At 39.0% G+C, this 26,672-nt stretch overlaps 1 protein-coding gene across 1 annotated transcript; it reads left to right on the top strand.

Moving 5' to 3' along the window:
• TBX18 (T-box transcription factor 18) lies at positions 1 to 26,672 on the top strand. Its single transcript, XM_008145369.3, has 8 exons — positions 1 to 298; positions 1,503 to 1,707; positions 3,840 to 3,941; positions 7,188 to 7,359; positions 15,195 to 15,362; positions 18,626 to 18,690; positions 24,327 to 24,421; positions 25,927 to 26,672. The coding sequence occupies exons 1-8, from the start codon at positions 1 to 3 to the stop codon at positions 26,649 to 26,651; spliced, it is 1,830 nt and encodes a 609-aa protein (XP_008143591.2). The 3' UTR covers positions 26,652 to 26,672.

The raw sequence follows: 26,672 nt of genomic DNA, 5'->3' as shown, positions 1-26,672 counted from the left end.
ATGGCCGAGAAGCGGAGGGGCTCGCCGTGCAGCATGTTAAGCCTTAAGGCGCACGCCTTCTCGGTGGAGGCGCTGATCGGCGCGGAGAAACAGCAACAGCTGCAGAAGAAGCGGCGGAAGCTGGGCGCGGAAGAGGCAGCCGCGGCGGTAGAGGACGGAGGCTGCAGCCGCGGTGGCGAAAAGGGCTCCCCCGAGGGAGACGAAGGCAATGCTCTCTCGCCGCCGGCTGGGGCGGCATCCGGACCCGCCCGCAGCTGCGCTGACCTGGAGCTGAACTGCAGCTCCCGCGGAGCCGCGGGTGAGTCGGCCCCTTCCCACCCAACTTCGCGGCGCGTCCCCTCCGGGTCCCGCCCGCCCCCACGGCCGCGGGGAACCCGACATCTGCGAGTCGTGGGCGTGCGCGAGTGCGGTGTTCGTGCGCGCCGGAGGCCACTCGGCCACTAACGCACTCGCCGTGGTGGGTGTCGGGGCGCAAAGCCCGCCGCCGCCCGGGTCGATCTCGCCGCGCAATTCGTGCAGCCCTCCCGACGGCGAAACCCCGCGTCCAGCCTCGCTGCCGAGGCTGCCGCCGCCCGCGAGGCGGTCCGCGCCCTCGGCGGCGGCTGTTGGCGACGCTCCGCCGTGGAGACCCGCGCTTTGGGCATCTGCCTCACTGGGGGTTCCAGCCCACGGGTGCTCTTGTTTTCTTTCCTGGCTTTTAAAAGCTGGGAGGTGGAGGGAGCGACGGTCTAATCCCCCCAAAACCGGAACGAATGCCCTAAACCGTTTGGGCAAACCAGGAAGAGGGCGGTGTAGCTGCAAACGTGGTTTCCCGAGGGGTAGCTGGACCTTTCCCGTCCCCTACTCTCTGGATTCCCGCTGCCAAGGATGACAACGACCGTGGGCTTGCTTTTCGCGCTCTTCTCCTGTCCTCAGCTAGCCGTTTGCCTAAAAAGCTCTGGGCGGCCGGGGAATTTGGCGAGAGCGGAGCAAGAAATGTTTCGAAATGTTTCTGGAGGGTGCCTCAGCCCCAGCCCAAAGCCAGGCGCTTTCGGACGCCCATTGCAAAGCAAGGCCCTGGCGCTTACCTCCAGGGTCCCCGGCACTAGGCGCTTTTGCGGTGTGCGCGCGGGGGGCGCCGGGTGTGTCGGGGTTTGCACTGGGGATCTGAACTCCGGAGTCCATCTCAGGCTCCCCTGGGCACGCATCCCAGACCCCGGTGGCCGCGCGAAACTTATTTTGGGGGGCCTTGGCGGGGCGGAGGTGGCGTGGACTCGGCCCGCACGCCTCTCGGGGACTTGGAGGTCAAGAGGGGTCCCACAGGAGCGTCCAGCGTCCCCTTGGCGGGCAGTGCGGGTGTTTGACGGTAGACCTGCTTGTTAGCAGGACCCGACGACGGGAAGGTTTCCCCTTTTTCTCCTGGTCCTTGACCTCTCCCCAGCCTCCCTCCCGAGGCCCACCTCCCCATCGAGATGCCTGTCTGGGCCCTCACCGGTTACCCCTCTCTACTCTTTGCTGCCCAGGAGGCTGTGAGGACGGCTTCCTGCAGGGCTCTCCCCCACTGGCGTCCCCGGGAGGCTCTCGAAAGGGCTCCCCGGCTCCCGCCCCGGCCAGGCCTGGGACCCCGCTGCCATCACTGCAGGCCCCGCGGGTGGATCTGCAGGGAGCTGAGCTCTGGAAGCGCTTTCACGAGATCGGCACAGAGATGATCATCACCAAGGCGGGCAGGTAAAGGGCGAGCAGTCGCGAATGGCCCCTCACCGCACCCCCTGGGTGGGTTAGGAAGGGGTGGGGGGTGTCTCTGCTAAGCATTTCCGCATAGAGAGGACAAGGCCCTGGGTAGTGGTTCACTTCTGAGACTGGCTTTCCCTACCTACCCAGTCAGTGAGGGGCACCGTCCGGCCGCCCTCTGGTTGGATGGATGCTCAGGAGGAAATCACGGTCGCCGCCAACATGCAGGCGGTTCTGTGTGCAGGGGAGTTACAGATTCGTGATCGTATTTACATCTGTCCACACATTTGATTTAGGCTCTAGTTATCGCCTCTGGTACTGTGGGACAGATCACCCCCCCTCCTCGTCTTTTAGCAAACGCAGTTTACCCTTTAGCAAACTAATTTGCTTTTTCAGATTTGAAATTTACCCATGGGTTCTTTATCAAGAGATTCCCTTGCAATGTGAGAACGTGGTGTGTTGTGCTATTTTGATATTAGACTAGGATGAAAAATTACTGGAATCTCTGGTTATATATTGCTTAATCCTTGAGAAAATGGTTACCTTGATTTTTAAAAGCCACTTTTGTAGATCCGCAGTTACGCAGCTAACATTTTTTCCTCAATGAAACCCAACACGTTAGTCTAAATTTGCTGAAGAACTCTAAAAAAATTTTTGTAAGAAGTTATATCCGTTTTTTGTTGAAAGTGAAATTTGCACAATCCTCAGTAAAATAAGTGGATTTTTGGGCCAGATCATAGTAATTTGAAGGAGGCACAGAGATATTTGCATTTTAAAGTTTCAGTTCATTTAGTGCAGTGAAATCTATGAATAATATCTTCCTTAAAAGGAAGGTAAAAAGCACACACCACTCTTTCAGGGAGTACACATGGCAAAAACCTGGATAGCATAAAAGTATCCAAACTTATTAGAAATTACAAAAACATATTTTATTGAATCCATATGCTACCTTCTACATTTTCACAGAGCTATTAGTAATGATCCAAATTCCGTTTTCAACAACACAAAGCAACAGTTGTCTTATAAAGGATGTAGTTAAAGACCTTTACTCTTTATCTTACAGGTGCACTGAAATAACACTCAAACAACCAGCATATTAAACTGCTCTCATGCCTAGTTAGGAATAATGGACTTTCTTTTTTTGTGCAAGTGGTCTTTAATGGCATTGTTATAGGAAAAAAAATTGGTAAATAAGAGTACTAAATTTCGTGTTATAACATAAATTAGCAAAAATTAGATTAACTGGAAGGATCCTATACATACATCATTAGATGAAAGTGTTTTGTTTTTTTTTAAAAAGAACTGCTCTATTCGTTTTTTAATATATAATAATGTGCTGTTGTATGCCTTGCTACTGTGCCATTTTAAAAAGATAGGTGCATTTAGTTTAGCATCTCCTATGATGCATCTGTGGGAAGCCAAGAGAAATTCAGATTTTCATTTTTCTTAATTAGCAATGTTTTGAGTAAGTGTGGTTAAAGGAGAAAGTATTTTCAGGTTATGGTAGGGGAAGGAATGATTTGGTAAATATACATTGTGCTTAGTTTCTGCTTTCAATAAAGAAGTTTTACTATACCTTTCAAATTTGGAGCAACTTTTGCACTTCACCTTTACCATGCTGCAGACAGGAAGTCCTGTCTCAATAAAGAACATATTGTTTGGTTATAGCATGGCACATTGGCTCCTTGTGGTTTTTTATAACCCTTTTAAAATTTCACATTATAATATGTTTTATCACTTTCAGAAATTCAAAATTTCTATTTCTACCATTTGGGACATATTATTATCTGTATTATTCAAGTAAATTTGCTTATTGACTTTTTTTAAAGTGCTTTCTTTAATGCCTTGACTCCTTCAATGTATAAAACTATTTTGCTTTTAGCTGTACTGACATTTTAGTAAACACAGAAGCAAGTATAAGGTACAACCAATTACATTTAAAAGCCTCAGTTTTGCTATGTCCCCTGTTCTGATTCTTTGAATTAAATTACCAAAGTGAATGGTATAAATTTGTTCATGTGAAAAATACAGATTCTGGAGATTTCTTTTGCTTATTCGTTCTCCATGTGTTATCACAAGCAAAACCCAAACCAAAATCCCTTTTCCTCCCCCCCCCCCCTTATAAATAGGCGCATGTTTCCAGCAATGAGAGTGAAGATCTCAGGATTAGATCCTCACCAGCAATATTACATTGCCATGGATATTGTGCCAGTGGACAACAAGAGATACAGGTATAGTGATTGGATGGCTAGAGGAGAATAGGAAAACACTAAGATTTAACAGGCTGTGTCGGTTTGATTTGTGACTATGATGTTTGTTTCCAAAAGCCTGTAGAATTCCCAGAACCATAATCCAGTACCTTTCAGATTCAATAGCCCAGAGGATGCCTTCTTTTATAGTAAATGTGGAAACTTAATTTTTCTTTTGCTTTTTATAGATACAGAAATGTCTTTTAAGTACTGAGGACTTTTAATAGGAGCTAGTTTAGCGATGTTAAACCAAATGTGTTTTTTATATTGATTCACATTTTGATTAGAAGTTTGAGAGGAAATGTTAAATTTATACATATATGCAATATTTAATAAACTGTTTTGTTTTCTTTGTGATTTTTATCTTTAAATAAATTCACTTTATCTGATTACATTAAAAATTGTACCTGTTTGGAGGCTCTTCATCTTTGAGAAAATGATTGAAGATTTTTATAATTTAGAAAAAAATAAAAGCTCATAATGCATTACGATATTAAGACATCTTTAAACTGGTAATGAATTAATTACCTTAGTGTTGTTTTTTTGCTTGGTAGTTAAAAAATCTATAGTATTTGGATTTTGAAAGAGAATATATTTATACAGACATCAAGTAAAGTTGGAAAAGATATACATTCTTCAGTATCAAACCAACCTTTGCTCTTTTTCTCCTGCAAGTAAGCAAATCAATAATTTTTAATGATTATGCTTTTTATTTTTCTGTTAAAAATGCTAACATAAAAAAAGGATATTTTGAGTGAGAGATCAGAAATTATTGCTCTAAATTTTGTGGGGTTTTTTTGTTTCTGTCTTTTTTTCTTTTATATAAATACCTAGAGCATTCAATAAGTTATTAAACGAAATCAGATTTGGTTTTTATCTTTTAAAATTTAGGAGTTGCTTTTTGGAAACAGGTTTATGGTGTTAAAGTATACAGATTTAATTAGTACAGGCACATATGGAATACTAAAAAATGGGTAATAAAAGGGACAGTTTAATTATTTGTGTTTGTGTATATGTTATATTGCTTCTTTTAATTAACTCATTAGGGCGTTTTGCTAAAATTATCTACTGAATGACAAGCTAGAAGGCATTGAAGTTTATTTTTTAAATATACTTGGTTTAAAATTCATATTCTATGTGGGTTTTGTGCTGAGAAAGATAATGTAGCTCTTAATAAGCTTAGAAATTATTTCCTTTCTCAACTAAGTTTGTCTCATATTTCTTTCTTCAGATCTCTTCCATATATTTTGGATGGTTTGTTTTACATAACTGATTCTTATTATTTTTACATAAAATGCAAGCACAATTTCAAGTGTTAGTATTAAGACACCAAATTTTAAATGATCAAATTGTAAAACATAAATTTGCTTTCACTTATATTGCTTCCCAAGAAATTTGTTTTTAGCATTTGTATTTAGAATGCTGCACAAAGAATATGTAGCATGTAACATTTCTTCTCTTAGTGGGTGTGGATTTTTGAACTACTCAATGTGCATACTTTTTCAAGGTTTTGATAGAGAATATTACTCTATTTATTTTGGTAATAACTTTATGTATAGTGCAGGTTTTTAAATTTTTTTGTTTGTTATTGTTTTTGCATTTCCAAGATTTGCATTTGATTTTCCAACTTTTTCAGCACTAATAGAAAAAAGTTTTCTGGCTTATTCTCTGCTACCAGAGAGTGGTATTTGATCAAGTTAAACACAATTGTGACTTACTAGAATGTAAAATTAATATTCACAAAAGCCTGTGTATTTAGGAACTTATTTATTGAAATTACACTATACCAAATAAAGGAAGTTTTTTAAAAAATTGTTCTTAATTATGTGACTGTGTTTTTTTCCAAGAAAAGGAATTAAAGAATAGAAGACATATTGAGCTCAAAATAGAGTGAAATATGTGACTGTAATTGAAACAGGGTCTCACCAGAGATGTTATGAAAATGTTTCATGCTATTAAAAAAAAATCGCGTACTACACAGGTAGATTTCTCTGAGACTATTTGTAAATTGTATGTTATATTTTAAAACACAAATGGAAGAAAAACAACAAAGTATGCACAGTAATTTTATTTTCTATACCTTTCTAAGTTAGTCATTGATATACTAGTTTCTAGTTTTTGAATTAGTGTGTTTTAAGTTAACACAAATAATAATCTGAATGTAGGATTACTTGAAACATTGGGATTTAAATGTATTATTTTTAGAGTCACTATTTTTGATACATATAAACAAACAGAATAGAATGTTTTATCTCTTAATTAGGAGAGTAATATTAATTAGATATCCCATAATTTTCAAAGTTTGATGCATATTTTATTTTTAAAATATATTTTATTGATTTTTTACAGGGAGGAAGGGAGAGGGATAGAGAGTTAGAAACATCGATGAGAGACAAACATTGATCAGCTGCCTCCTGCACACCCCCTACTGGGGATGTGCCCGATACCAAGGTACATGCCCTTGACTGGAATCGAACCTGGGACCCTTGAGTCTGCAGGCCGACGCTCTATCCACTGAGCCAAACCAGTTAGGGCTGATGCATATTTTAATTAGTGGTATTTAATAATTATTTGCAGCATTTTCTTACAACAATAAAAAAAGAAATATGTAGGAGATAAAACCCTACATTTTATGATTATACAAACTAAAAATTAAACTGAATACTTTATCCTTAATTTGTAGTGTGATAGAGTTAGAAAAAATAATTCTAAATGATAATAGATAGAACTTTTTGCTATGAAAATAAAAGTTACTGAAACTTCTGACAATTTCTTTTTGCCTTTCTGCCATCTATCTTATCAACTTGTACATAAGCCTAAAAAAGGGAAATGATAAAGAAGCAGGACACTTTTAGGTATAACTCTTAAGTATTTTTGAAATTTACTTAAAGGTGAGCTTGACAACTTAATAGTTTTTCACATCAGTTGACTATCCAGATGAAAAATATCTAACATGAATAAGTATAATTCATAAGTATTAGGATACTTGCATTTATGGTGGTGGCAGTATGCATATTCTCTCTAAACTCTTAATACACCACCTTGAGTGGTCAGTAGGCCACTGCTGCCTCATGGAGTTTTTTAAAGTTGTCAAAATCTCATTTTAAATGCCTTGGATGTAAAGAGCAGATTATTGTATTTTAGACTTAAAATTTTGTCTAATTCTGCTGAGTTAGAAATTCCAAGAAAGCAATAGTTTATATACTATGCCTTGTCATTGCTTTTTAGGTATGTTTATCACAGCTCTAAATGGATGGTGGCTGGAAACGCTGACTCCCCTGTGCCACCCCGGGTGTATATTCATCCAGACTCGCCTGCCTCGGGGGAGACTTGGATGAGACAAGTGATCAGCTTCGATAAGCTAAAGCTCACCAACAATGAACTGGATGACCAAGGCCATGTGAGTAGATGGCCTCTAAAATTCGCCACCATTGGATGGCACACCCATACACGTACTGTGCTGGACTGAAGGAAATGAACTTTTCTAAGATCATAGTATTACTCTTCTTGTGGATCAGCATATGCATAAGGTGGTATTTGCATCAGAGACTATGCCTGTAGCTAGAGTATACTACGAAGCATTAAATATATTAAAACAAGATACTACATCTGTATTAGAATGAAAAACCCCAGGCAGACTATTTAGCCAAAACATTTGTTTGAAATCCCATGAGGTACTAATTATTATACTCTGAATATGAATACAGTTGGTTTAACTGGAATAATGATTTATTGTGTCCTCCCTGCATCCAGTTCTTTTCCCAGTTGAGGCTCATTGCTTCTCAATAATGTTCCATCTGCAAACTCCCAATTGTTTTGTAATGACATCTAATGTGTCAAAATAATAATTCCTTTTAGTCTTAAAACTGCTGAAATATGATATGTAAGTCAAAGCCAGCCATTCCAATAATATAGTCATTTTAGCACCTTATTAATTTTTATGTGATATTGTTTATAAGCAAGATTTCTACATTATTATTTTAATAAATAAGTAACTCTGGATATATGCTGATTTCCATTGAAAGATAGCTCTTTCTATTAGGTTTTTATTATTTGAGAGGGGATTGATTGATGCAGGATTAAAATGCCTTTTGATTAGTATTTCATACATAAAATGATGAACCAACTAGTTCATTTCTCAAAGAAGTGACATAAAGATAGCATATTTATGAGCAAATCTCTTAAAGCACAAGTGCAAACTGTCATAAACTAGTAATACTGTGATGACAGGATATGATTTGCAAGTTGCTAGACAATAACTTAAGCAGTGGACCTTAATGAAAGCATTCAAGTACAAATTTCATTGTGGTACAAAGGCAGTATCTAGCTTTTAAGACACATCTGTCTCATTTTGTTGGTGCTTTTGTTTATTGGTTGCCTTTTATGATTTAAAACAGAATTAGAAAGGTAGCATGGTTGATTCATTTCTGAATCCAACTTCATGCCCTATATTTTAGTGCATTAATTAATTTCTCTTCTTTTTATTCTTTATTTACACAGTCGAGATATGCCAATTATTTTTCACTTGACTTCAGTCTCACTGAGGGAGCTGACTGATATGTTGCCAGCATGTCCATTGAAGGATCTTATTTTTTTTTTGGAATAGGAAATTAAAAAATAAATGCCATTATGTGTTACTTGTTTTTAAAAGTTTAAATATACTCTACATTTCTGAGTTTATCAGTTTAAGAATATATCTTTTAAAGAGATAATTGGATCTAAAAGCGACATACTGTCATAGATAAGGTACAAACTCCTTTTAATAATTTAATAATTTAAATCATTTTAAAATTCTGATGCTTTCAAATCAGATTAGTGGCTTTATATCTAATATCCACCATCTATAATACTAGATATAGATCTAGTAATTTATATATATTTTTAAAAATTTTGTAACTTTACTAGACTTTAAAACAATATTCTCCAGAGAAACAGAACCAATAGGATTATATAAATGTATATATAGAGATTTATTTTAAGGAATTGACTTATGCCATTTTGGGGGCTGGTAGTTTTGAAATCTGCAGGGTAGATTGGCAGACTAGAGACCCAGGAAAGAACTGATGTTGTAGTTCTTGTCTTAAGGCAATCTGGAGGTAGAATTCCCTCTTCCTCAGAGACTCCAGTCTTTTTCTCTTAATAGCCTTCAACTGATTGGATAAGGCCCACCTACAATATTGAGGGCAATCTGCTTTACTCAAAGTCTACTGATTTAAATGTTAAATTCATCTAAAAAATACCTTCATGGCAACATCCAGACTGGTGTTTGACCAAATATATAGGTACCATGGCCTAGCCAAGTTGAAACATAAAATTAATTATCACACAGTATTTGTTTAAAACACAAAACATTACAAATTGAAACTCAGTTGTTTATAACTAAATGATTATTATATTTCACTATTAGGAAAAACAAAAACATAGCAGAAAATAGGCAAAATAGTCAGATAAGTGTGTCATCTACCAGTGAAATTTTTCTTGTAAAGTTGTGGTAGATATCATACTTTAATAAAAGGAGACAATTAATATGTGTGGGGAACAAGGAAAGAAAGATATATATTTATGCATTTTGGGAGCAAGGAAATTGCCTTGGCAAATGGTAAAAATGTATTGGATCAGTTGATACTAGAAGAGAATGTAGGAGGGAAAATGCTCTTTTTGTAAAAAACATATTTTTGAAGGCTTTGTAAAATCTATATATATAAAAGCCTAAGTGTGTCCATCTGACTGACCATCCAACTGGTAGCTATGATGCACATTGACCACCAGGGGGTAGATGCTCAATGCAGGAGCTACCTTGACGCGCACTGGCCATTTAAAAAGAAACGGCACCACAGACTTGGCACCAACAAACCAACACTCAGCTTCCCCCAAGTGGGACACAGGTCCTGCCACCACCCTGGAGCGACAGCCCACCAAATCGCAGCTGACATTGCCAAGACCCCATGGCTCAAAATGCGGCCCACAGCCCAGCCCAGCCCGGAAATTGTCACTATGGGCATGGCATAATGTCATGTAGCAATGCCCGGCTTCCTCTCCCTAGTGACTAGCCTCCTTGGAGTTTCTTCAGCCCAGGAACACGACTTGCTTTATAGCCTGGTGCAAACATTTTACACTTTAACCAAATGTCTGTGAAGCGTTTTCATGTGCCTCATCTCATTTGATCCTCACAGAAGTTCTGGAATAGGTAGGTAGGAGATTCGATAGAATTCTATTTTCTTTTCATTAGCCAGAAAATGGAGATTTAGAAAGCTTAGAAACTTGACCTGACTAAAAGAAGTAAGAAATGGTGGAACTTGAAAATCACTGCAGGTTTTCTCACTGCTCAGAATATAGTCAAACACTGCTGCAATTAAATATTTTACTCTGTTCCCCCTGAGTGATCTACATGCTTTATGTTGATATTTACTGCTGTGTTGCTGACAATTACCTGAAAGTGAAGTTGGGGTGCTTCACTGGGCTGGAAAATGTTTAGCTAAATCAGAAAGCAGGTCTAATTAAGCAAGTTTATTCTGTATCTCTAAAAGGCTAAGTTGACTCACACATGCACGATACATATAAAGCTCTTGCTGGCGCCAATCGCACGTGTGTGTTTTGATCTGTCATTGTCTATAGTGAATTTGGTTGACACTTCTATTATAGAGAAAGGGCAAATAATGATATTAAAATATTTCTTCTAATTAATTTCCTTTCAATGTGCACGAACACCGGGCCACTAGTGTAAGATAAGAAGCCATAGTCTTGGAGCCTCGATGGGGAGAGAAGTCCCACACACAAATAATCATGCTGTCAGTTCCGAGTTCAGATGTGTCCTTATACCCGCCAGGAGAGACTGAGGAGGCTTCCTGAAGAGAGTGTCTGTTGTGTTTATTTACTCAGTTTGATGGCCCCAAATGAGTTTAGGTTAGAGATTAGGAATTTGTTTCTTATTCTACTGTTGATGCGATTCAGGTCTGGGAAGACAGTAGCAACATTATGGTAGGACTTTCTAATTCAGAAGTCCCTGTCCTCCTGCAGAGAACTCTCAGGGAGTCCCCTCTCTGCCCTTGTATGGTTGTAAGGAAGTGATACTAAACTCTAACTAATCTAGCTGATGACTCAAATGAGAAGCTGATTTTCTAATTAGCTGCTTTTTTTTTTTCTAAATTGCTTTCTGTCCTCCCAGTTCCCAATTTTATTCTACTAAAGATGTACAAGTGTTCAACATAGTGACCTGAGAACTCCATGTAGACCTGAAACTTTTAGGAAACCCATAGTTTTGTAGGCATCAACTTCTCCCAGGGCTGTGACTGGATCTAGGTTTACCTGAGACCTGAGATTAGGTGTCATTGTGGTTCCCCCCAAAGTGACTTTTCATCTATCCAATTGTTTAGAGAGGAACATTGGTAAGAATCTAGAGTGGAAATGTCTCACTGCTCCACAGCTAGTCTTTGAATGTTGTGAAGACTTTATAATCCCTACTTGCTCTTCAGGGACTCTGTAGCCAGCTTTATGTTGGATTGTATACAAACCAAGACTGGTCTACCCCGGTGCAGATGTTTAGCATGCTTGGGTGGGGTTATTTCCTTCTTATCCTGTGCACGATTCCCTATTCTCCTGGAATTTGCTGTCTAGAGGGAAACATTTAGATGAGCATTTTCCTGAAGAATTAGAAGACATTTAACAGGTGTGTCTTAAACCTTATGAGAAGACATTTAACAGGTATACCTTCCTGCTTTGGCAGGAAGTATGGCCAGGTAGCCACAGCCAGAGTACCTGTGAAAGGGTCTGTTTTCCAGCTGCTGAGGATTCAATGATATAGAGGAACGCTACCTCTAAGTTTGCCCTCACCATCTTCTCATTCCTGCTTGAGAATGCAGTGGGAAAGCAAGGTATTCCAGGGGAGATTTCTAAGATCTTGATGGAAAGAACTTGTAATAGCTTAGAGGTCCAACGTGTTCATGTTCGTGGGCAAGTCACTTTGGCTCTCGGAGGCTTAGTTTTCTCATGGGTTATGTTGGAACCAGAGAATTTTGAGTGAATCAAATGAGCTGGTAAACTTGAAAGTATATGTTTCTAAGGAGTGATTTATATACAGCTTCATGCCTGAAACAAAACCAAGGTTGCCATGCTGTGGAGCTGGCAACTTGGGGTTACTGCATTGACCCCAGTATTTAAAGTGAGCCATTACTTGGTATCACCAAAAATACAGGGAGCCAGGTTTTTGTTATCTCTCTTCATTGGTACTTTGCTAGACTTGTATCAACACTGAATTTAGGTCATCTAGAAAATTTCCAGAGTCAGCAGGTAGTATTTTCCGATTGAGCTGTTTTATAAGGTACAGCTTGGCATGTCTGTCAAACCACAGGCACTTTCATCCCATCAGATCAGAAATAAGTAATATCATGCTTCTTTTGACTCAAGCCTAGTGTGTTTAAAATGGGAAAAAATGTGTATGAACCTGAGAAGCTGCACTCTGTATTATGGAGATAGGCCCACGTGGTATCTGTACTACTAGGTAATGCCAAAAAGAAAAGAAATCCTCCAGCTAAATAGAACAGAGAGCATGGAACATGCAGATCAGATGTAATTATTTGAGTTTCGGTGATGGGCATTATCATTGTGTTCTCCTTGTTTATGAGGCCAGTGGTTCTCCTTGCTCTACTTGTTCTATTAAATAAGCAAACTATTATTGACTGCTCATCATTATAAGTTTGATAGTTCATTAAAGATCAAATAATGCTATGTTATAAAGAAGAACTGAGGCTTGTTTAACATTCCCTAAAATTTTCCAGGGATATATTAAATTCCTATAGATGATATTGAAAATTATTTTGCTTAATTAATCTTGAGATTTTTATTGGCAGTTGTCCTTTAATGTGCAAACATAGCCATAGATCAGCTATTTCTGTACACTGCTTCAGTATACCTCACCTAAGTCATTTTGATGACTTAGGATAAGGATATAGACAAATAAATAAAGTTAAAATGTACATAGCTATGTGGATAAATCTTCTTGAGAGAACAAAGACTTCAAAAAACAGGAACCTCCTTTTCATTGGCTGGTAAACAGAAACTCAAATCAGTTTTCATTTCCTTCATTTCAAGTCAGTTCACTGTAGTCTTCTGAAATTAGTTATGCACTTAATAGTTTTTTAATGTGAAATAGCTTTCTCCAGTTTTTCTTCTGCTCTGGAAGTTGCTGATCATTAGAATTAAATCTTGCTTCTGTGTTTTTCAGATTTTTACTTGACTCATAGTCAGACATGCATTTTATAGTATGACCGCGTGCATGAAGAAAACAATGTCTTGCAAAACAATACTTACCCGTACTACAAGCAGCACGCTCTATTTTCTGCTTTATTTTATAATTTCATTTATTTTAAAAATTTCTGGTAGAAAATTGGTTTTGTGAGCCACGAATGGGTTACTGAAAACTGTCTTTTGTGAGACTTGGAAAGAGACTTTCCCAGAGGTTGCAGGGTGTCCCCAGGTGATGTTGAGGGCTGCCATCCCTTCTTCTCCTTTCCTCATACTTGTGCTGCCTCCCCCTCAGGCATGTCTGTCATCCAGACATTTCCTCCCCTAATAGAAAGGAAATTTTAGGGTAAAAATACAAAACAAACAAACAAAACCCAAAAACTAACCACTGTTAGTTTTCAATCTCACTTTAAGTTGTTGTTTTTTTTAAAATATATTTTATTGATTTTTTACAGAGAGGAAGAGAGAGGGATAGAGAGTTAGAAACATCGATCAGCTGCCTCTTGCACACCCCCTACTGACAGGAATCGAACCTGGGACCCTTGAGTCCGCTCTATCCACTGAGCCAAACCGGTTGCGGCCAATCTTACTTTAAGTTTTATTGGTTCCTACCAGAGTGTAAAGACATCCTCTTGTGGCAGCAATACCCTGTCCCAGTAGAGGGCTCTTTGTGTTTGGGCTGCCCAAAGCTCCTGAATTTGGCTTATTAAACTGATTGAATCCTGAAAGCCACAAGGTAGGTCAACCACTGTATTTTTCCAAGACTTTTGTTTAAGCATTTCCCCTCCAAACTCTAACACCCCCAAACCTGAATTCAAATTGTATAGCTTAGGGAAGATAGAGGCTTGTTAACTAAACCCATTAATGAATATGGAGTCCCAGCAGCAAATAGAAAATCCTCTTGGGTGAGGCTATTTCTTTACACCACTTCTTCAACCTTGAAAGCAAGCATATAAAGAAGAAGAAGAAAAAAAAAATTCACCCATAAACCCATCATTCAGAGATGATCACTGTTCATATCTTGGTATGGGTCCTTTTTACTGTCTATTTTTATATAGTTTTGATTAGTTTGTAAACAACTTGGGTCCTTTTTTATCATGTAAGATTTAAAAGGAAACATTTTATTATGTGGTTTAAAATGTCCTAAACTGTATTAGTAATAGCTGAATAGAACCATATCCAGTTGTGTTGTCTTTCATTAACCTAACCAATCTACTTACGTGAGTGCTTTATAGTTTTTCTACTGTTGTAAAGAGCACATTGCACATCTTTGTACGTGAAATGCTTTTTTGGATTTTGAATATTTCCTTAGGATAAATTCTCATAAGTGGAATCCCTGGGTAGAAGGCAGTTGGAACATATTATTAGATTCCTCCAGCAGAGTCTGAGAGCACCAGTTTTTCTATCCCCCAGCACCTGGGTTTTGAAAGCCTTGTTGTGACGGAGGCATGGACCCTGGGCTCTCTAAACAAACCAGAAACTTCGTGAACCACACATAAGGCAGACCTTGGGGTATCCTTAAACTTCCCTTTGCCTTTGAATAGACATGTTGCAGTCATTAATAGGGGAAGAATGTTCTCTGAAGAAAACCCTGGTGTGAAATATTTATTTTTTTAGGGGATGGGTGTGGTGGAATTTAAATAATCATTTCAATCTAACTTTAAGTTTTATTGGTTTCAACTCTATGTTCTAATTTGGCTCATTAGAAGTAAAATACTTATGAATTTATTTTTGTATTTTTAAGAACAGAAAATTTGATGTTAAATACCCTGGATTTCACCAAAATAATGATTTTTTTTTTATTTTTATGCACATGTAACAGATAACTTCCTAGCTCTCCTCCAATTTTGATATACGTTAATTAAATTGGCTTTTCTGCATCCTTGGAAATTTTAATTTCCAACTGTGATTTATTTTACATATTAAATATTTGGTCATGGTGTTGAGATTGGGCAGAAGTTCCTGACGAATTTGGCTTTTCTTTCCTTGACATAGATTATTCTTCATTCTATGCACAAATACCAACCACGCGTCCATGTCATCCGTAAAGACTGTGGAGATGACCTTTCTCCCATCAAGCCTGTGCCTTCTGGGGAAGGAGTGAAAGCCTTCTCCTTTCCCGAAACTGTGTTCACCACCGTCACGGCCTATCAGAACCAGCAGGTATTGTTCTTAGAATTGGTATCTTCCTAGACTTTCATTTCAGTTGTAAATAGAAAGCTAGCTCTCCTTTTACTGTACCTAAACATTATGAATTGCCATAAAGCATTTGTCATAGATGATGTCCAGGGTATATTGTAGTAAAAATTCTTTATCCATGATTCCTCAAGTAAGGCTACTCTACTGAGGATTTTTTTTTTTAGACAAGAATGTGTCTCGTGACTGACAGTGTAGGTTTACTTTCCATTTTGCGATATTGAATCATGATGTCATAGTAAAATTAGAAAGTGTGTGTATTGTCTAGGAAATAGACATGTGGAATATGAAAAGTGAATTGTATCATAGAGCATGGGATTTGGTAGTTCACCTTATTTTAAAACTACAACCCATGTATAATGAGAAATATTTCAGGAGCATTTATCCTTTATAGTTATTTGGGGATGTATACAAAAAGGTCAGTTTCTTTCAAGATGCACTTTAATTGTGATAGAAGGTGATGCATATGTTTATAGTCTGAGAGATCAGCAATTGTGGAGTAATCCTTTCCTAAATTTGGGAATAAGTTGATAAATGAAATATTTCTTGTCTGTATGGGTAAGCATACATGTATTTTTAAGGCTGTGTTAAGTAGGTGGAGAATTCAATCAAACCAATTATTTAATCCATGCAATTCTGGTCAGTTTTTATAAGAAATAGGGATGTAGTTGAGGCTGATGTGGCTTGTGGTACATTTTAAAAAAGAATTTCAGTTGTCAGCAGAATTATTTTAGATCTCCATTTCTCTTTCAATTTCTATACATCTCTGTTAAAAGTTTAAGGCTTCATAATCTCTCTGTTGTGGTTTCTGTTGTTTTAAAGCTTCTGAGGAGATGTGGATCCCGTCCTGTGGGACTGCCTTTAAGTCTGAGAGGCTCATCCACTCTCATCCCTGTGCCAGCACCAGTCCCATTGCCAAGGCTCCCCTGCCTTCTCACACTCACATTGTCAGGCCTTTCCGCAGGCTCTTTGGAAACAACAGGAAATTAACCCTTAGAAGGGCTAGAGACAATTAGGAAGATATTCTTAAAATATGTTAGGTGCAGAAAATGAATATTTTTAAAGGAAACATATAATGCATGTGGAGAAAAGAGCAGAGTCATTTAGTACCCAACCCCACTTCATTTTCTTTCTCTGCCACTGTCTCTTTCTCAAACACACAAAAATTAACTGAGTTAAATGTTTTGTGTGTTTTTTCTCCCAGCCTCTGTGATACAATAAATGAGAGACAGTGCGCTCTTGGTACATGTTGGTGACTAACACTACTTAACAAATGCTGACAAATAGATTAAGAGAGTGGAAAAATTAAAAGAAGGGAAAGTGATAATGATAAAATGCAATCATGTTTATTTTTAAACTTCCTAGCTGCTATTTTGAAGAACTTATGGAAAATTGGTAAGCAGCCTAGCCTGGTGGTTAACAGCATCGGCTCTAAAGCCTGGGGTCCCAGCCCAGTTCTACCACCAAGAAACCTTATGATCACAGGATACTTAAGCCTCAGTTTAAAAGAAAACATAAAATTGGGATAATAACTACATATGAGTTGCTATGAGAATTAAACATGATAATATGCATAAAACTCTTCGTACAGCCTACATGGTATGCACTCAATAGATGTGATGTCAGTAATAAAAATAAGGATAATGTTAATTGTGCTATATGTCTTTGTTTAGACATGGTACCAATATACAAATCTGTCGGGCCTCCGAGGGAGGGTGGGGGAGGGTGGGGGTAAAGGGGAAGAGATCAACCAAAGGACTTGTGTGCAAGCATATGCACCTAACCAGTGGTCACGGACAACAGGGGGGTGGGGGCATGTGTGGGGAGGGGGGTGGGATGGGAATGGGGGGATGAGGACAAATATGTGATACCTTAATCAATAAAGAAATTTTAAAAAATACTGTTTTAAATGTATATTTAAATTATTTAATGTTTTTAAAACATTATTTAATGAACACAGAATTGAGCTATAATGAATTATAAAGAATTCCTTCAATGAGAGAGTGGCAGACACAATAAATTAATTAGCAAACCCTTACGTTATATAATTTATAATGTAGTTTTATCGACATACTAAAAGCCTGTCATATGGAACTCATATGTCTCAGGTGTTACATGGCTGATTGGAAGCTGGCTGAGAGCACACACAGAACTATATAGGGCCATTGAAGATGACTTTCCAAAGATGTCTTTCTTCGCCTTAGTGTTATCCAACAGTGTTTGTTTGTCCTCAACCAAGATGGTCCAGTCAGAAGTATGTTCATTAACTTTGTAGATTCTGCTAAACCAAGGAACAGAGGAAACAAAGCATGATGTGCTTCTTAGAAAATAGGCTGTAAATTCCTCTGGATAAAGTGGAGATCTGGACAGAAATAGATGAGATGCCATTTGCTAGTGTTAATTGCAAAATGATATAACAAAAAGTATTTTTAATGGAGATGACTAGACTATTTGTAAACATTTCCCCCCCAAATCTTGGGGTCTGAGTGGGCAAAAAGCTGGTTATGAGTCAACAAGTTATAGAACTGTAGTTAAAATTAAAACATCATTCATTTCTACTACATGCATAAGATGTAATCCCATTAGAACCTTCAAATAGTGGTTACTGCTGGTTAAGTACTCTGGTGAGTTCAGGACTCCATAGATAAAAGAGGAACAAGTACAATTTTCTGATGAGAGTCATAAAGATGGTTCAAGGAGAGACAGAAAAATAGAGAGGCAGAAAAGTTAATGGAATGTATATTACCTAACTCTGAAGAAGAGAAGAATATGCAGGAGCTCAACAACATACAGGCAAATAAATGGCTCTTAAATTGAAGTTGGAGATGAGCTGTTTCCCATCACTACCATTGTAAGAGAAGCAGGATTAAACTATATCACAGAGTTAAAGGGAAGAACTTTAGCTCAGAGAGATTGGAAAACAAAGGGCAAGTTATCTCCTTATCTAGGCATATTAACAGCAAAACAAACTTTATTCACAGTGCTTGAATTAGGGGTGGGGAATGTCTTTTTCATAGCAGATAAACGTCTGGGTGATTTCTGAAATTTTTTTCTAGCTTTGCTGCTAAGATAATAAAATACATGGGAAATGAGAGAGGAACACAATAGAATCATCTGACATTTAATTTTGGAAGTACTTGTAGTTCTGCCCTCATTTCCATTTTTAATAACCTTACTTGGCATTTATAATAAGATTCGATGTGATTTTTTTTTTTTTTTTCACTCTGCAGATTACTCGCTTGAAGATAGATAGGAATCCATTTGCCAAAGGCTTCCGAGACTCTGGGCGTAACAGGTAAGTCTTAGTGAAGAACATTCTGGCTGTGGTAAATATATTTGATTGTTTTTATTGTTACCTTTCCATTACAAAATAGTCAAATTTACTGACATGGTTAGGAAACCATTTCTGATGAGGGTTTAAATTTGTTAATACTATTGGGCCTTGTTTATAACTTACTTTTTGGGTGTAGTGTTGTGGACCTGCCCATTCTTAAGGTGAACTTTGATGTGTGATGACGGGGTGAAAATGGGAGTTCTCAGCGTGTATAGCACATGTTCCTCTGAAGGGGCCTTAAGGAAGGCTGCTCTTACCGGCCCAGGGGCTTCCATATCCAAGTCAGTATCCTCTCTGCATCTGCTCTTGGTTTAAAATTTGCTCAGTGATGTCACAACTATCTATTGATTCTGTCTTTGGAATATGGCAGGTCTCTTGTTCCCTCAGATTTCCAGCTCATATATGAAACTACTCCCCATTGCCAAGAGAGCTGATATTCTTTAGTTTCCAAATTTGTCTTGGCTCTGCTGACAGCCACACACTTGTTTATTTTTTCTGTGTCGTGTTTTATGGTGTTTGTACTAAGTGGGAGAGCTACAATAATGAATTCCACTCTATTACTTTTATCAAAAAGCAGATCACCCTAGTCTGTGTGCCAAGAGCTTTTGAATTTATTGATATGATTTTATTCCAGTACAGTTCAGTGCAACGTTTTCTAAAATAACTGTTGATAGTAGTAGAGAGTAATAACAGACTAACGTTCTCCAGATGCCTTTTCAGGGTAAGGCTTTGAGTTAAATGTTTTTAAAAGCATTTTGTTTTTAAAAAGGTATTTGAGAAATTTTTATTACTTTACTCCAGAAATTATTCTACTGCTCTTTGAAAACTTGGTATTGATAGGTTGTGTCTACACGAAGTCAAAATCCCCAATTATCTTATTTTAAGGACAATTTCATTTAAAATTGTGGAAAGAAGACACTCAGGTAGTAGCCCAGATTTTTAGTTCTTTCAGCTGATTAATTGGGCAAGGCAGGTGTAAAGACCTTTTCTCAGAATACACTCAAGTGCTTGCAGAGACTTGATTTCATCTTTCTATGCAATGGCGTCGTTTAAACACCATGCAATGTGGGGGACTAAAAGGCAACTAAAATACTACTTGGAGAGTAGCCTTTAACTTGGTGCAGGAAGATCAAGAAGACTAATAATAGGGCTTCCCTCTGAAATTCTTCACTGTATGGGAAGATTTGCATGTGTTCCTATGCTCCGATGTGGCTGTATTGAAATTATTCTGTGTTTTTAGATGTCTGTTTCAATGTGGAGAACAACTTTGCTTGGCTTTTGTTATGTTACATTAGCTCCTAATGAACTTTGCTTTCCAGAGGAGTTTCTGAAAGTTGAATAGTTTAGAAAGGGAGATGGCTACTGGTGGGGTGACTGAAGGGAGCCTTTGGGAGGACTCCTTTTCTAGTTTGACCAATATTTTGGTGGAATCTTCTTGTGGTTTTGGTTAGAGCAGAATAGTGTTTATCCAGTTAAGTGTCTTGCATATATTTCAGTTTTGTAATTAATTTTTTTAAAAGCAGAGAATACATTTATTAAAATTCACTGAAACTTCAGGAGGGCAGCACTGAGGAATGGAGAGTACACAACCAGGAACCGTGTCCACGTTCTCCAGTAGGCGAGCTCTAAGCAAGCCCTCACTGCTGTGACCCTACACTGTTGGTTCATTTTTGGAACAGTAAATTTAAAAATATTTTCAAAGGCTTATTTTGGGTAGATAATAATAGTGAATAAACCTACACGTAGAAGTGAGATGATAGGCTGCATATGATAAGTTTTCAGAAAGATTTCTATAAACATCAGCATAATGCAAAGGCATCTGTTTTGTTTGTTTGTTTTTAATTTGGTCAGTGAAAAAAATCAGTGGCTTTGGTGAAAGCCAGCTACTAAGTCTATTGTTTGGTGAGGTCAAAATGCTAGGTTTAAGATGGATATTTTCCTTCCCTTTGGTTGTTTCAGGAGTACAGAAGCATGGCATCCATGGTGCTTACTACTATTTCTTTCTTGACTCTAAAACTTTTAGAGTTTTTAATGGATATACATAAAGTAATGAATTATGTGTTAACACTTTTTAAATTTTGCTAAAACTTTAAAAATTTTATTTTGCTTCAAATGTTTTAACAATAGTTTAGTATAGGGCAAACATGTTGAGCCTATACATAGCTTTCTTGGTAGTGAAATGAATAGTTTCACTTTTCTTCTCAGTAAAATTATTCTTCTGCTTCTCATACTTAAGCTCTTCATTCCCCATTTAAAAATATTTGATTTTAACATTTTCCATTGATAAATGCAAAAGGCACTTATCTGGAGAAGAGAGAATTTGATCAGCTTTAAAGCTTTCTAATTTGTGTACTATTTTCCTTTAAAAAAAGAAAAAAAGAACCTGAGTTATATTTAAAACTTGGAGGGTACATTGGTGCGGAGGGCTTTAGGGAGGAGTGATATTATAAATATCTCTAATATATATATTAGAGAGAAAGCCCATGAGAAAATGTTCAATATATTTCTTTACTCTCCCTGGTTCTGTTGCTGTTGTTATTAATTTTTAATGCAAATTCTATTTTTATTTCCCCCATATATAAAATAAACAAATTAAGCAAGATAAAAAATAAACATGGACTTGTGATTTTTTAAACTTTATAAAACAATTTGCTTTAATTAAAAATTATCCCTTCCTGGCTATTTACGGTTGTACAACCTATTTTATAGGAATCAGTAGCTTCAACCCTTAAAAGCTCTCCTGCAAGACATTTGCTACGTGAAAGAGAATTTATGTGCTGAGAATAGTTTCATTCTTCAGTTAGGCCTTAGGTTTGACCCTATAAAATTTTTTACTCAGGAAGGTACAAAAATTTCTTCTCTTTAAATACTTCAGGAAAAACATAACCATTTTACTAAATAAACTTGGCCATTTGATAGCATAAATTAGGGTGGTGATAAAATGTGGAAATTGTTCAAAGGCATCTTGTATAAATTATCGCCTTGGCTACACTCCTGCAGGAGGTGCCTTTTATCTTTTCTTTAACTAGACAGGAAAAGTCTCCATTACTGGAGAAAATGAAGGCTTTCTTAAAAAAAGTCCAGATTCAGCTAATAAATATTTTATAACTGTTTCCTGCAAAATATCTCAAATCCTTTCTGGAACTTGCAGTGTGAAACAGCAGCCTCAAGAAAAATATCAATAGCTCCAAATTAGATCACTTGTAGATATGTCACCTTCAGAGCCTCTCTTTAAAAATTAGGGGGTCTGTGTTTGGGATGATCAATAGCTCCCCCCACAAGAATTTAGTCTATGGATTTGTATTTGAAGCATAATAAAGTGTACGCTGCTAACGCAAGAAATGCAGTAATGCTCATCTCTATAGTTAATACATTTTTAAGTCTGGTGGCTGCTCATTAATTATCTCTTAGTAAATCTCCTTTGAGACCACTTCATGACCACTTTGATATCTTTAATATTTAAAACTATGATTACTGAAACTCATCTATCTGGTAATAAAAAAGCAGTTTTATACAAAACTGTGTCCTAACATTCAAAAAAGCTTGTTTTTAGAAAGTCATACAAATTTAGTATTAGTATAAGCTAAATATAGAGTAATCAGCTAAACAGCACCTAGCATTCGATAGTAGAGTATTAAATGACAGGCAGGCTACATACAGGCTGCCAAACTCCCCCCTAATTAATACTTCAATGTACATAAAATGTTACTCAGTAGAGTGGTCTTAGATTTGGCTTGTGGTTCAGCCACAGATATGATGTCTGGTTTGGGAAAAATCACTTAATAGCAAACAACTTGAGAGCTAGGACAGGATTCAAAGCTTTTGTATTCTAATCCTCACTTTGTGGGAAGCTGACATCCAGTGAGGTTAGAATAATTGCTTAAGGTCACATGGTGAGTTTTAGTGTTTCAGTCTCAATTCAATTCTCCTGACCCTCAATCCAGGGTCCTTAACACTGCTCTCTGTGGCACACGGATTACAGCTGGAGCCAGAGTCTGCCCTTCTCTCTCAGTGCAGTCCAGGTGAGGTCTGTGCAGGTCCACTCTGTGCCCAGTACTAGCACCTGTGTGGCACTGGTGATGGCTCTTGCAAGTGTTCCCAGAGCAAGATCCTCCTGAACCTGTGACTTCAGAGATGAGTCAGGTTCATGTGTGTCTCCTATGAGGATGGGGCATGTATGCGAGCCTGTGCATGTACCACACCACCCATCCACACACACACAGCTGTCTCCCATGAAGTAGTAATGCTCCTATGGAGTCATGACAGAAATCAGCAAATTAATGAGTCTGTACCCTGATCACTCTAAAGAAGCAAATTCAATGTGCAGAAGGGCAGGTCATGTGAGATGATTTTATCTGCACACATCACTTACCACTCTTATTGTCTGAGGGGAGGGAGTGTCCTTTAGTCGTATTTCATAGTTACTGACTTAGAGATGCAGGGAGGGCAGAGGAGGTAGCACACTGAGTCTAAACTATTAGAGATGGACCTATCTTTAATATCTACACTAAACACAGATTACATATGTATATTAAATAGAACTGTATCTAACAATCACAAGAGATGTCTGAGTATTGTTTGACACCCAGGAAGCAGCCATTTCCTACAGTGGAGCTATATGTTTCATGAAAAGCACAATGTTATTACATTAATAAATTGTTTAGGGCTGAGGTGGTTGAGGGAAAAGTGGTGAGGTCTTGAGAATGGGCTAGTTAAATGAAGGGCCTTATTTCCAGAACCTAGAGGACTTAGTTATATGATATAAGGAGGGGAAGACTCTGAATCACTTAAGGTAGGAGATACATACACATATATCTGTAGTTAGAGTAGTTGCCCTTGTTTTAAAATATGCATATATCATGTAAACAGTCCATAATCAATTTGTTCTGTCTCTTTAAGTGTCCATCCTTTAAGGGTATGTAGGAATTTAAAAATAACGTTTGATGCTAATGCTAGCTCTGTATACCCTACCGCCCTGTGAGACCACCTTCCTGTGATCCTCCTGCATCGTGGGCTGAGAGGCCAGTGCTGCCCCTCAGACCTCCTGTTGCTCGAGTGAGAGCCCACCCTGGCTGCCCCAGATGTGATGGAGATCAAGTCCCTGAGAGAGAAATCAGTTTTCTTTGCATGAGTGTTCCTCTAACGTGGCTGCTGAGGCAACGAATGATGGACAGAAATGTCTCTTAGGAAAGAGGTGGCTTCACAGGGCATGCTCTGTGGCAGAGACTTCCTCACCAGAGAGAGGAAAGTAATGTAACAGGGAAAGGGGGTCGGTTCCAGATCACAGCATAGACTTGGAGTCACATCAGCTAGGATGGCCATTCTTCACCTCAGCTTAGCCCAAGGGGACAGCCTTTTATCCTCCAAGGTCGGCTTAGTTGTCTGACCTTAACAAGACTTCTTGGGTGGTCATCCTCTTGTGCCCTAGTGACGGAATGGTAGCCCATCTCTGAAGCATTTCTTTCTGCCTGTGCCAAGCTTCTCACTCGCCAAAGTCCCCACCACCGCTGTTTTCTGAGCTGCTTGTTCCTGAGGAAGGCTCCAGTGCTCCTAACGCAGCTTCTTTTGTCCATCCCCATCCCGATCCTTCCATTTAGAATGGGTTTGGAAGCCCTTGTGGAGTCGTATGCATTCTGGAGACCTTCACTGCGGACTCTCACCTTTGAAGATATTCCTGGAATTCCCAAGCAAGGTAAATCACAGAGTCTTCCAGTCAAATAAACAGCCAGTTCCTGCCTAGAAGCTCAGGAACTGAAAAATGGGCAAGTCATTATTCACAGTGGCGACCTCATCACCAGCATCCTCCCGTTACAGGATCCAACTCTTTCTGTGTGGTATGGCGATGGACCAGAAAAAATAGCGGTTGTGGTCTTAGGTTAAGTCTTCGATGTCTTAGGCTGTTTATATATTTCACGACCTTCACCTCACCTTAAATCTCTTACTAAAATTAGAGGTGGACTAGGGGGCTCTGGTGCCAGGTACACCGCACGAGAAAGTGCCATTGCTGGTTCTAGTTCAACTTTTCTTGCCAGCTTCTTACTTGTCTTCCTTCACCAGAGTTGCCTCTAGGCAGGGTTTATGATGAGAAAGCCAGGCACACTGGGGAAGACTTCCCTGGGCTCACCCCTGAGTATTTCTCCCAAGCTCAAGGGTAGTGTTTCCTTAGAAGAAGTTGCCTGGATAGGAATGACACTTCCATGTGCTTCCTTCTCTGCCTGGGGTAGGTAGGACTCTCAGCCCACTTCCACACTCAGGCTATTTACTCCTGATCCTGCCCAGATCCCCAGGGAGAACTTAGCATGCTTTGTTTTAGATAATTATCATTGGTTGAATTGGACTTTTAGGTTATTTTGAGAAGCTATATAAAACACTGTTGCTAGTGCAATGACTGTTTTACAACCTGTCCAGTCCATTGGAATTCTTCTCTCCCCCTAAGTTCTGTCAAGTTTGCAAACACCGATCTGCCAGCAAATCCAGAGAGGAGATTCAGCCACCATCACCATTATTGATTGGACGTAGGGTTCGCCACCCTCTCTATTTCACAGGACTATTTGTTTGCTGGCCATCTGTTCTTGTGCTAGCATGTGATTCTCCAACCTGTTTCTGGTTGGAAATGAAAAAATGTGAAGTTCTGCGTAGTACAGTCATTGACACACTCAAACTTTCAGTGGCCAGCTGCAGATGTGTTTGAGGCAAGATGTGCTCTATCCTTTGAATTCCTTCTTTTTCTTGCAAGCAAATATATTGATCCAGAGCAAGCTCTGCTGAAAGAAAAGGTAAAAGCTTGGTAGAAGAGAGCCAATGGTTATACTTTTGGAACAAGATACATAGTAAGATGAAATTTATATTTTATAAAATGGCTTGGGAAAGTCAGTATTTATAATAGTATAGTAAATGAGAAAACTAATTGAGGAAGAAAATGTGAAAATTCTGTGTGGTGGTGTCCTAATATTTCTGCAATAAAAAAAATACATATTTCTCTGGGGAAATAACTTGCCATGAAAATATTGAGAGGATCTGCATTTAAAATATTTCATCAGAGTTCAATTAAATTATAATTCTTTGGGAGCCGAAACCATCTCCTTTTCATCTTTGTAGCACCCCTTGTAACAAGCAGTGTCTAGCTCCTGTTTATAAAATTGAAAAGAAAAGATGGCTGTGGAGTTATTGCTCTTTACATTTCACCTTCTCTTGTAGGAAATACAAGTTCCTCCACCTTACTCCAAGGTTCTGGGAATGGCGTTGCTGCCACCCACCCTCATCTTCTGTCTGGTTCCCCTTGCTCCTCTCCTGCCTTCCATCTGGGGCCCAATACCAGCCAGCTGTGCAGTCTGGCCCCAGCTGACTACTCCGCCTGCACCCGGTCGGGCCTCACCCTCAACCGATACAGCACATCCTTGGCAGAGACCTACAATAGGCTCACCAATCAGACCAGCGAGACCTTCGCCCCGCCCAGGACTCCCTCCTATGTGGGCGTGAGCAGCAGCGCCTCCGTGAACATGTCGATGGGTGGCGCTGATGGGGACACCTTCAGCTGCCCACAGACCAGCCTGTCCATGCAGATTTCGGGGATGTCCCCTCAGCTCCAGTACATCATGCCTTCACCCTCCAGCAACGCCTTTGCTGCTAACCAGACCCATCAGGGTTCCTATAACACTTTCAGGTTACACAGCCCCTGTGCCTTGTATGGATATAACTTCTCCACATCCCCCAAACTTGCTGCCAGTCCTGAGAAAATTGTTTCTTCCCAAGGAAGTTTCTTGGGGTCCTCACCGAGTGGGACCATGACTGATCGGCAGATGTTGCCCCCTGTGGAAGGAGTGCACCTGCTTAGCAGTGGGGGCCAGCAGAGTTTCTTTGACTCTAGGACCCTAGGAAGTTTAACTCTGTCATCATCTCAAGTGTCTGCACATATGGTCTGATGAAGCCTTTAAGTCTAATAT

This window comes from Eptesicus fuscus, chromosome 10, assembly GCF_027574615.1.
Source record: "Eptesicus fuscus isolate TK198812 chromosome 10, DD_ASM_mEF_20220401, whole genome shotgun sequence".
Classification (NCBI taxonomy): domain Eukaryota; kingdom Metazoa; phylum Chordata; class Mammalia; order Chiroptera; family Vespertilionidae; genus Eptesicus; species Eptesicus fuscus.
The sequence above is the reverse complement of the archived record's forward strand: the minus strand, read 5'-3'. Positions and strand labels throughout refer to the sequence as shown.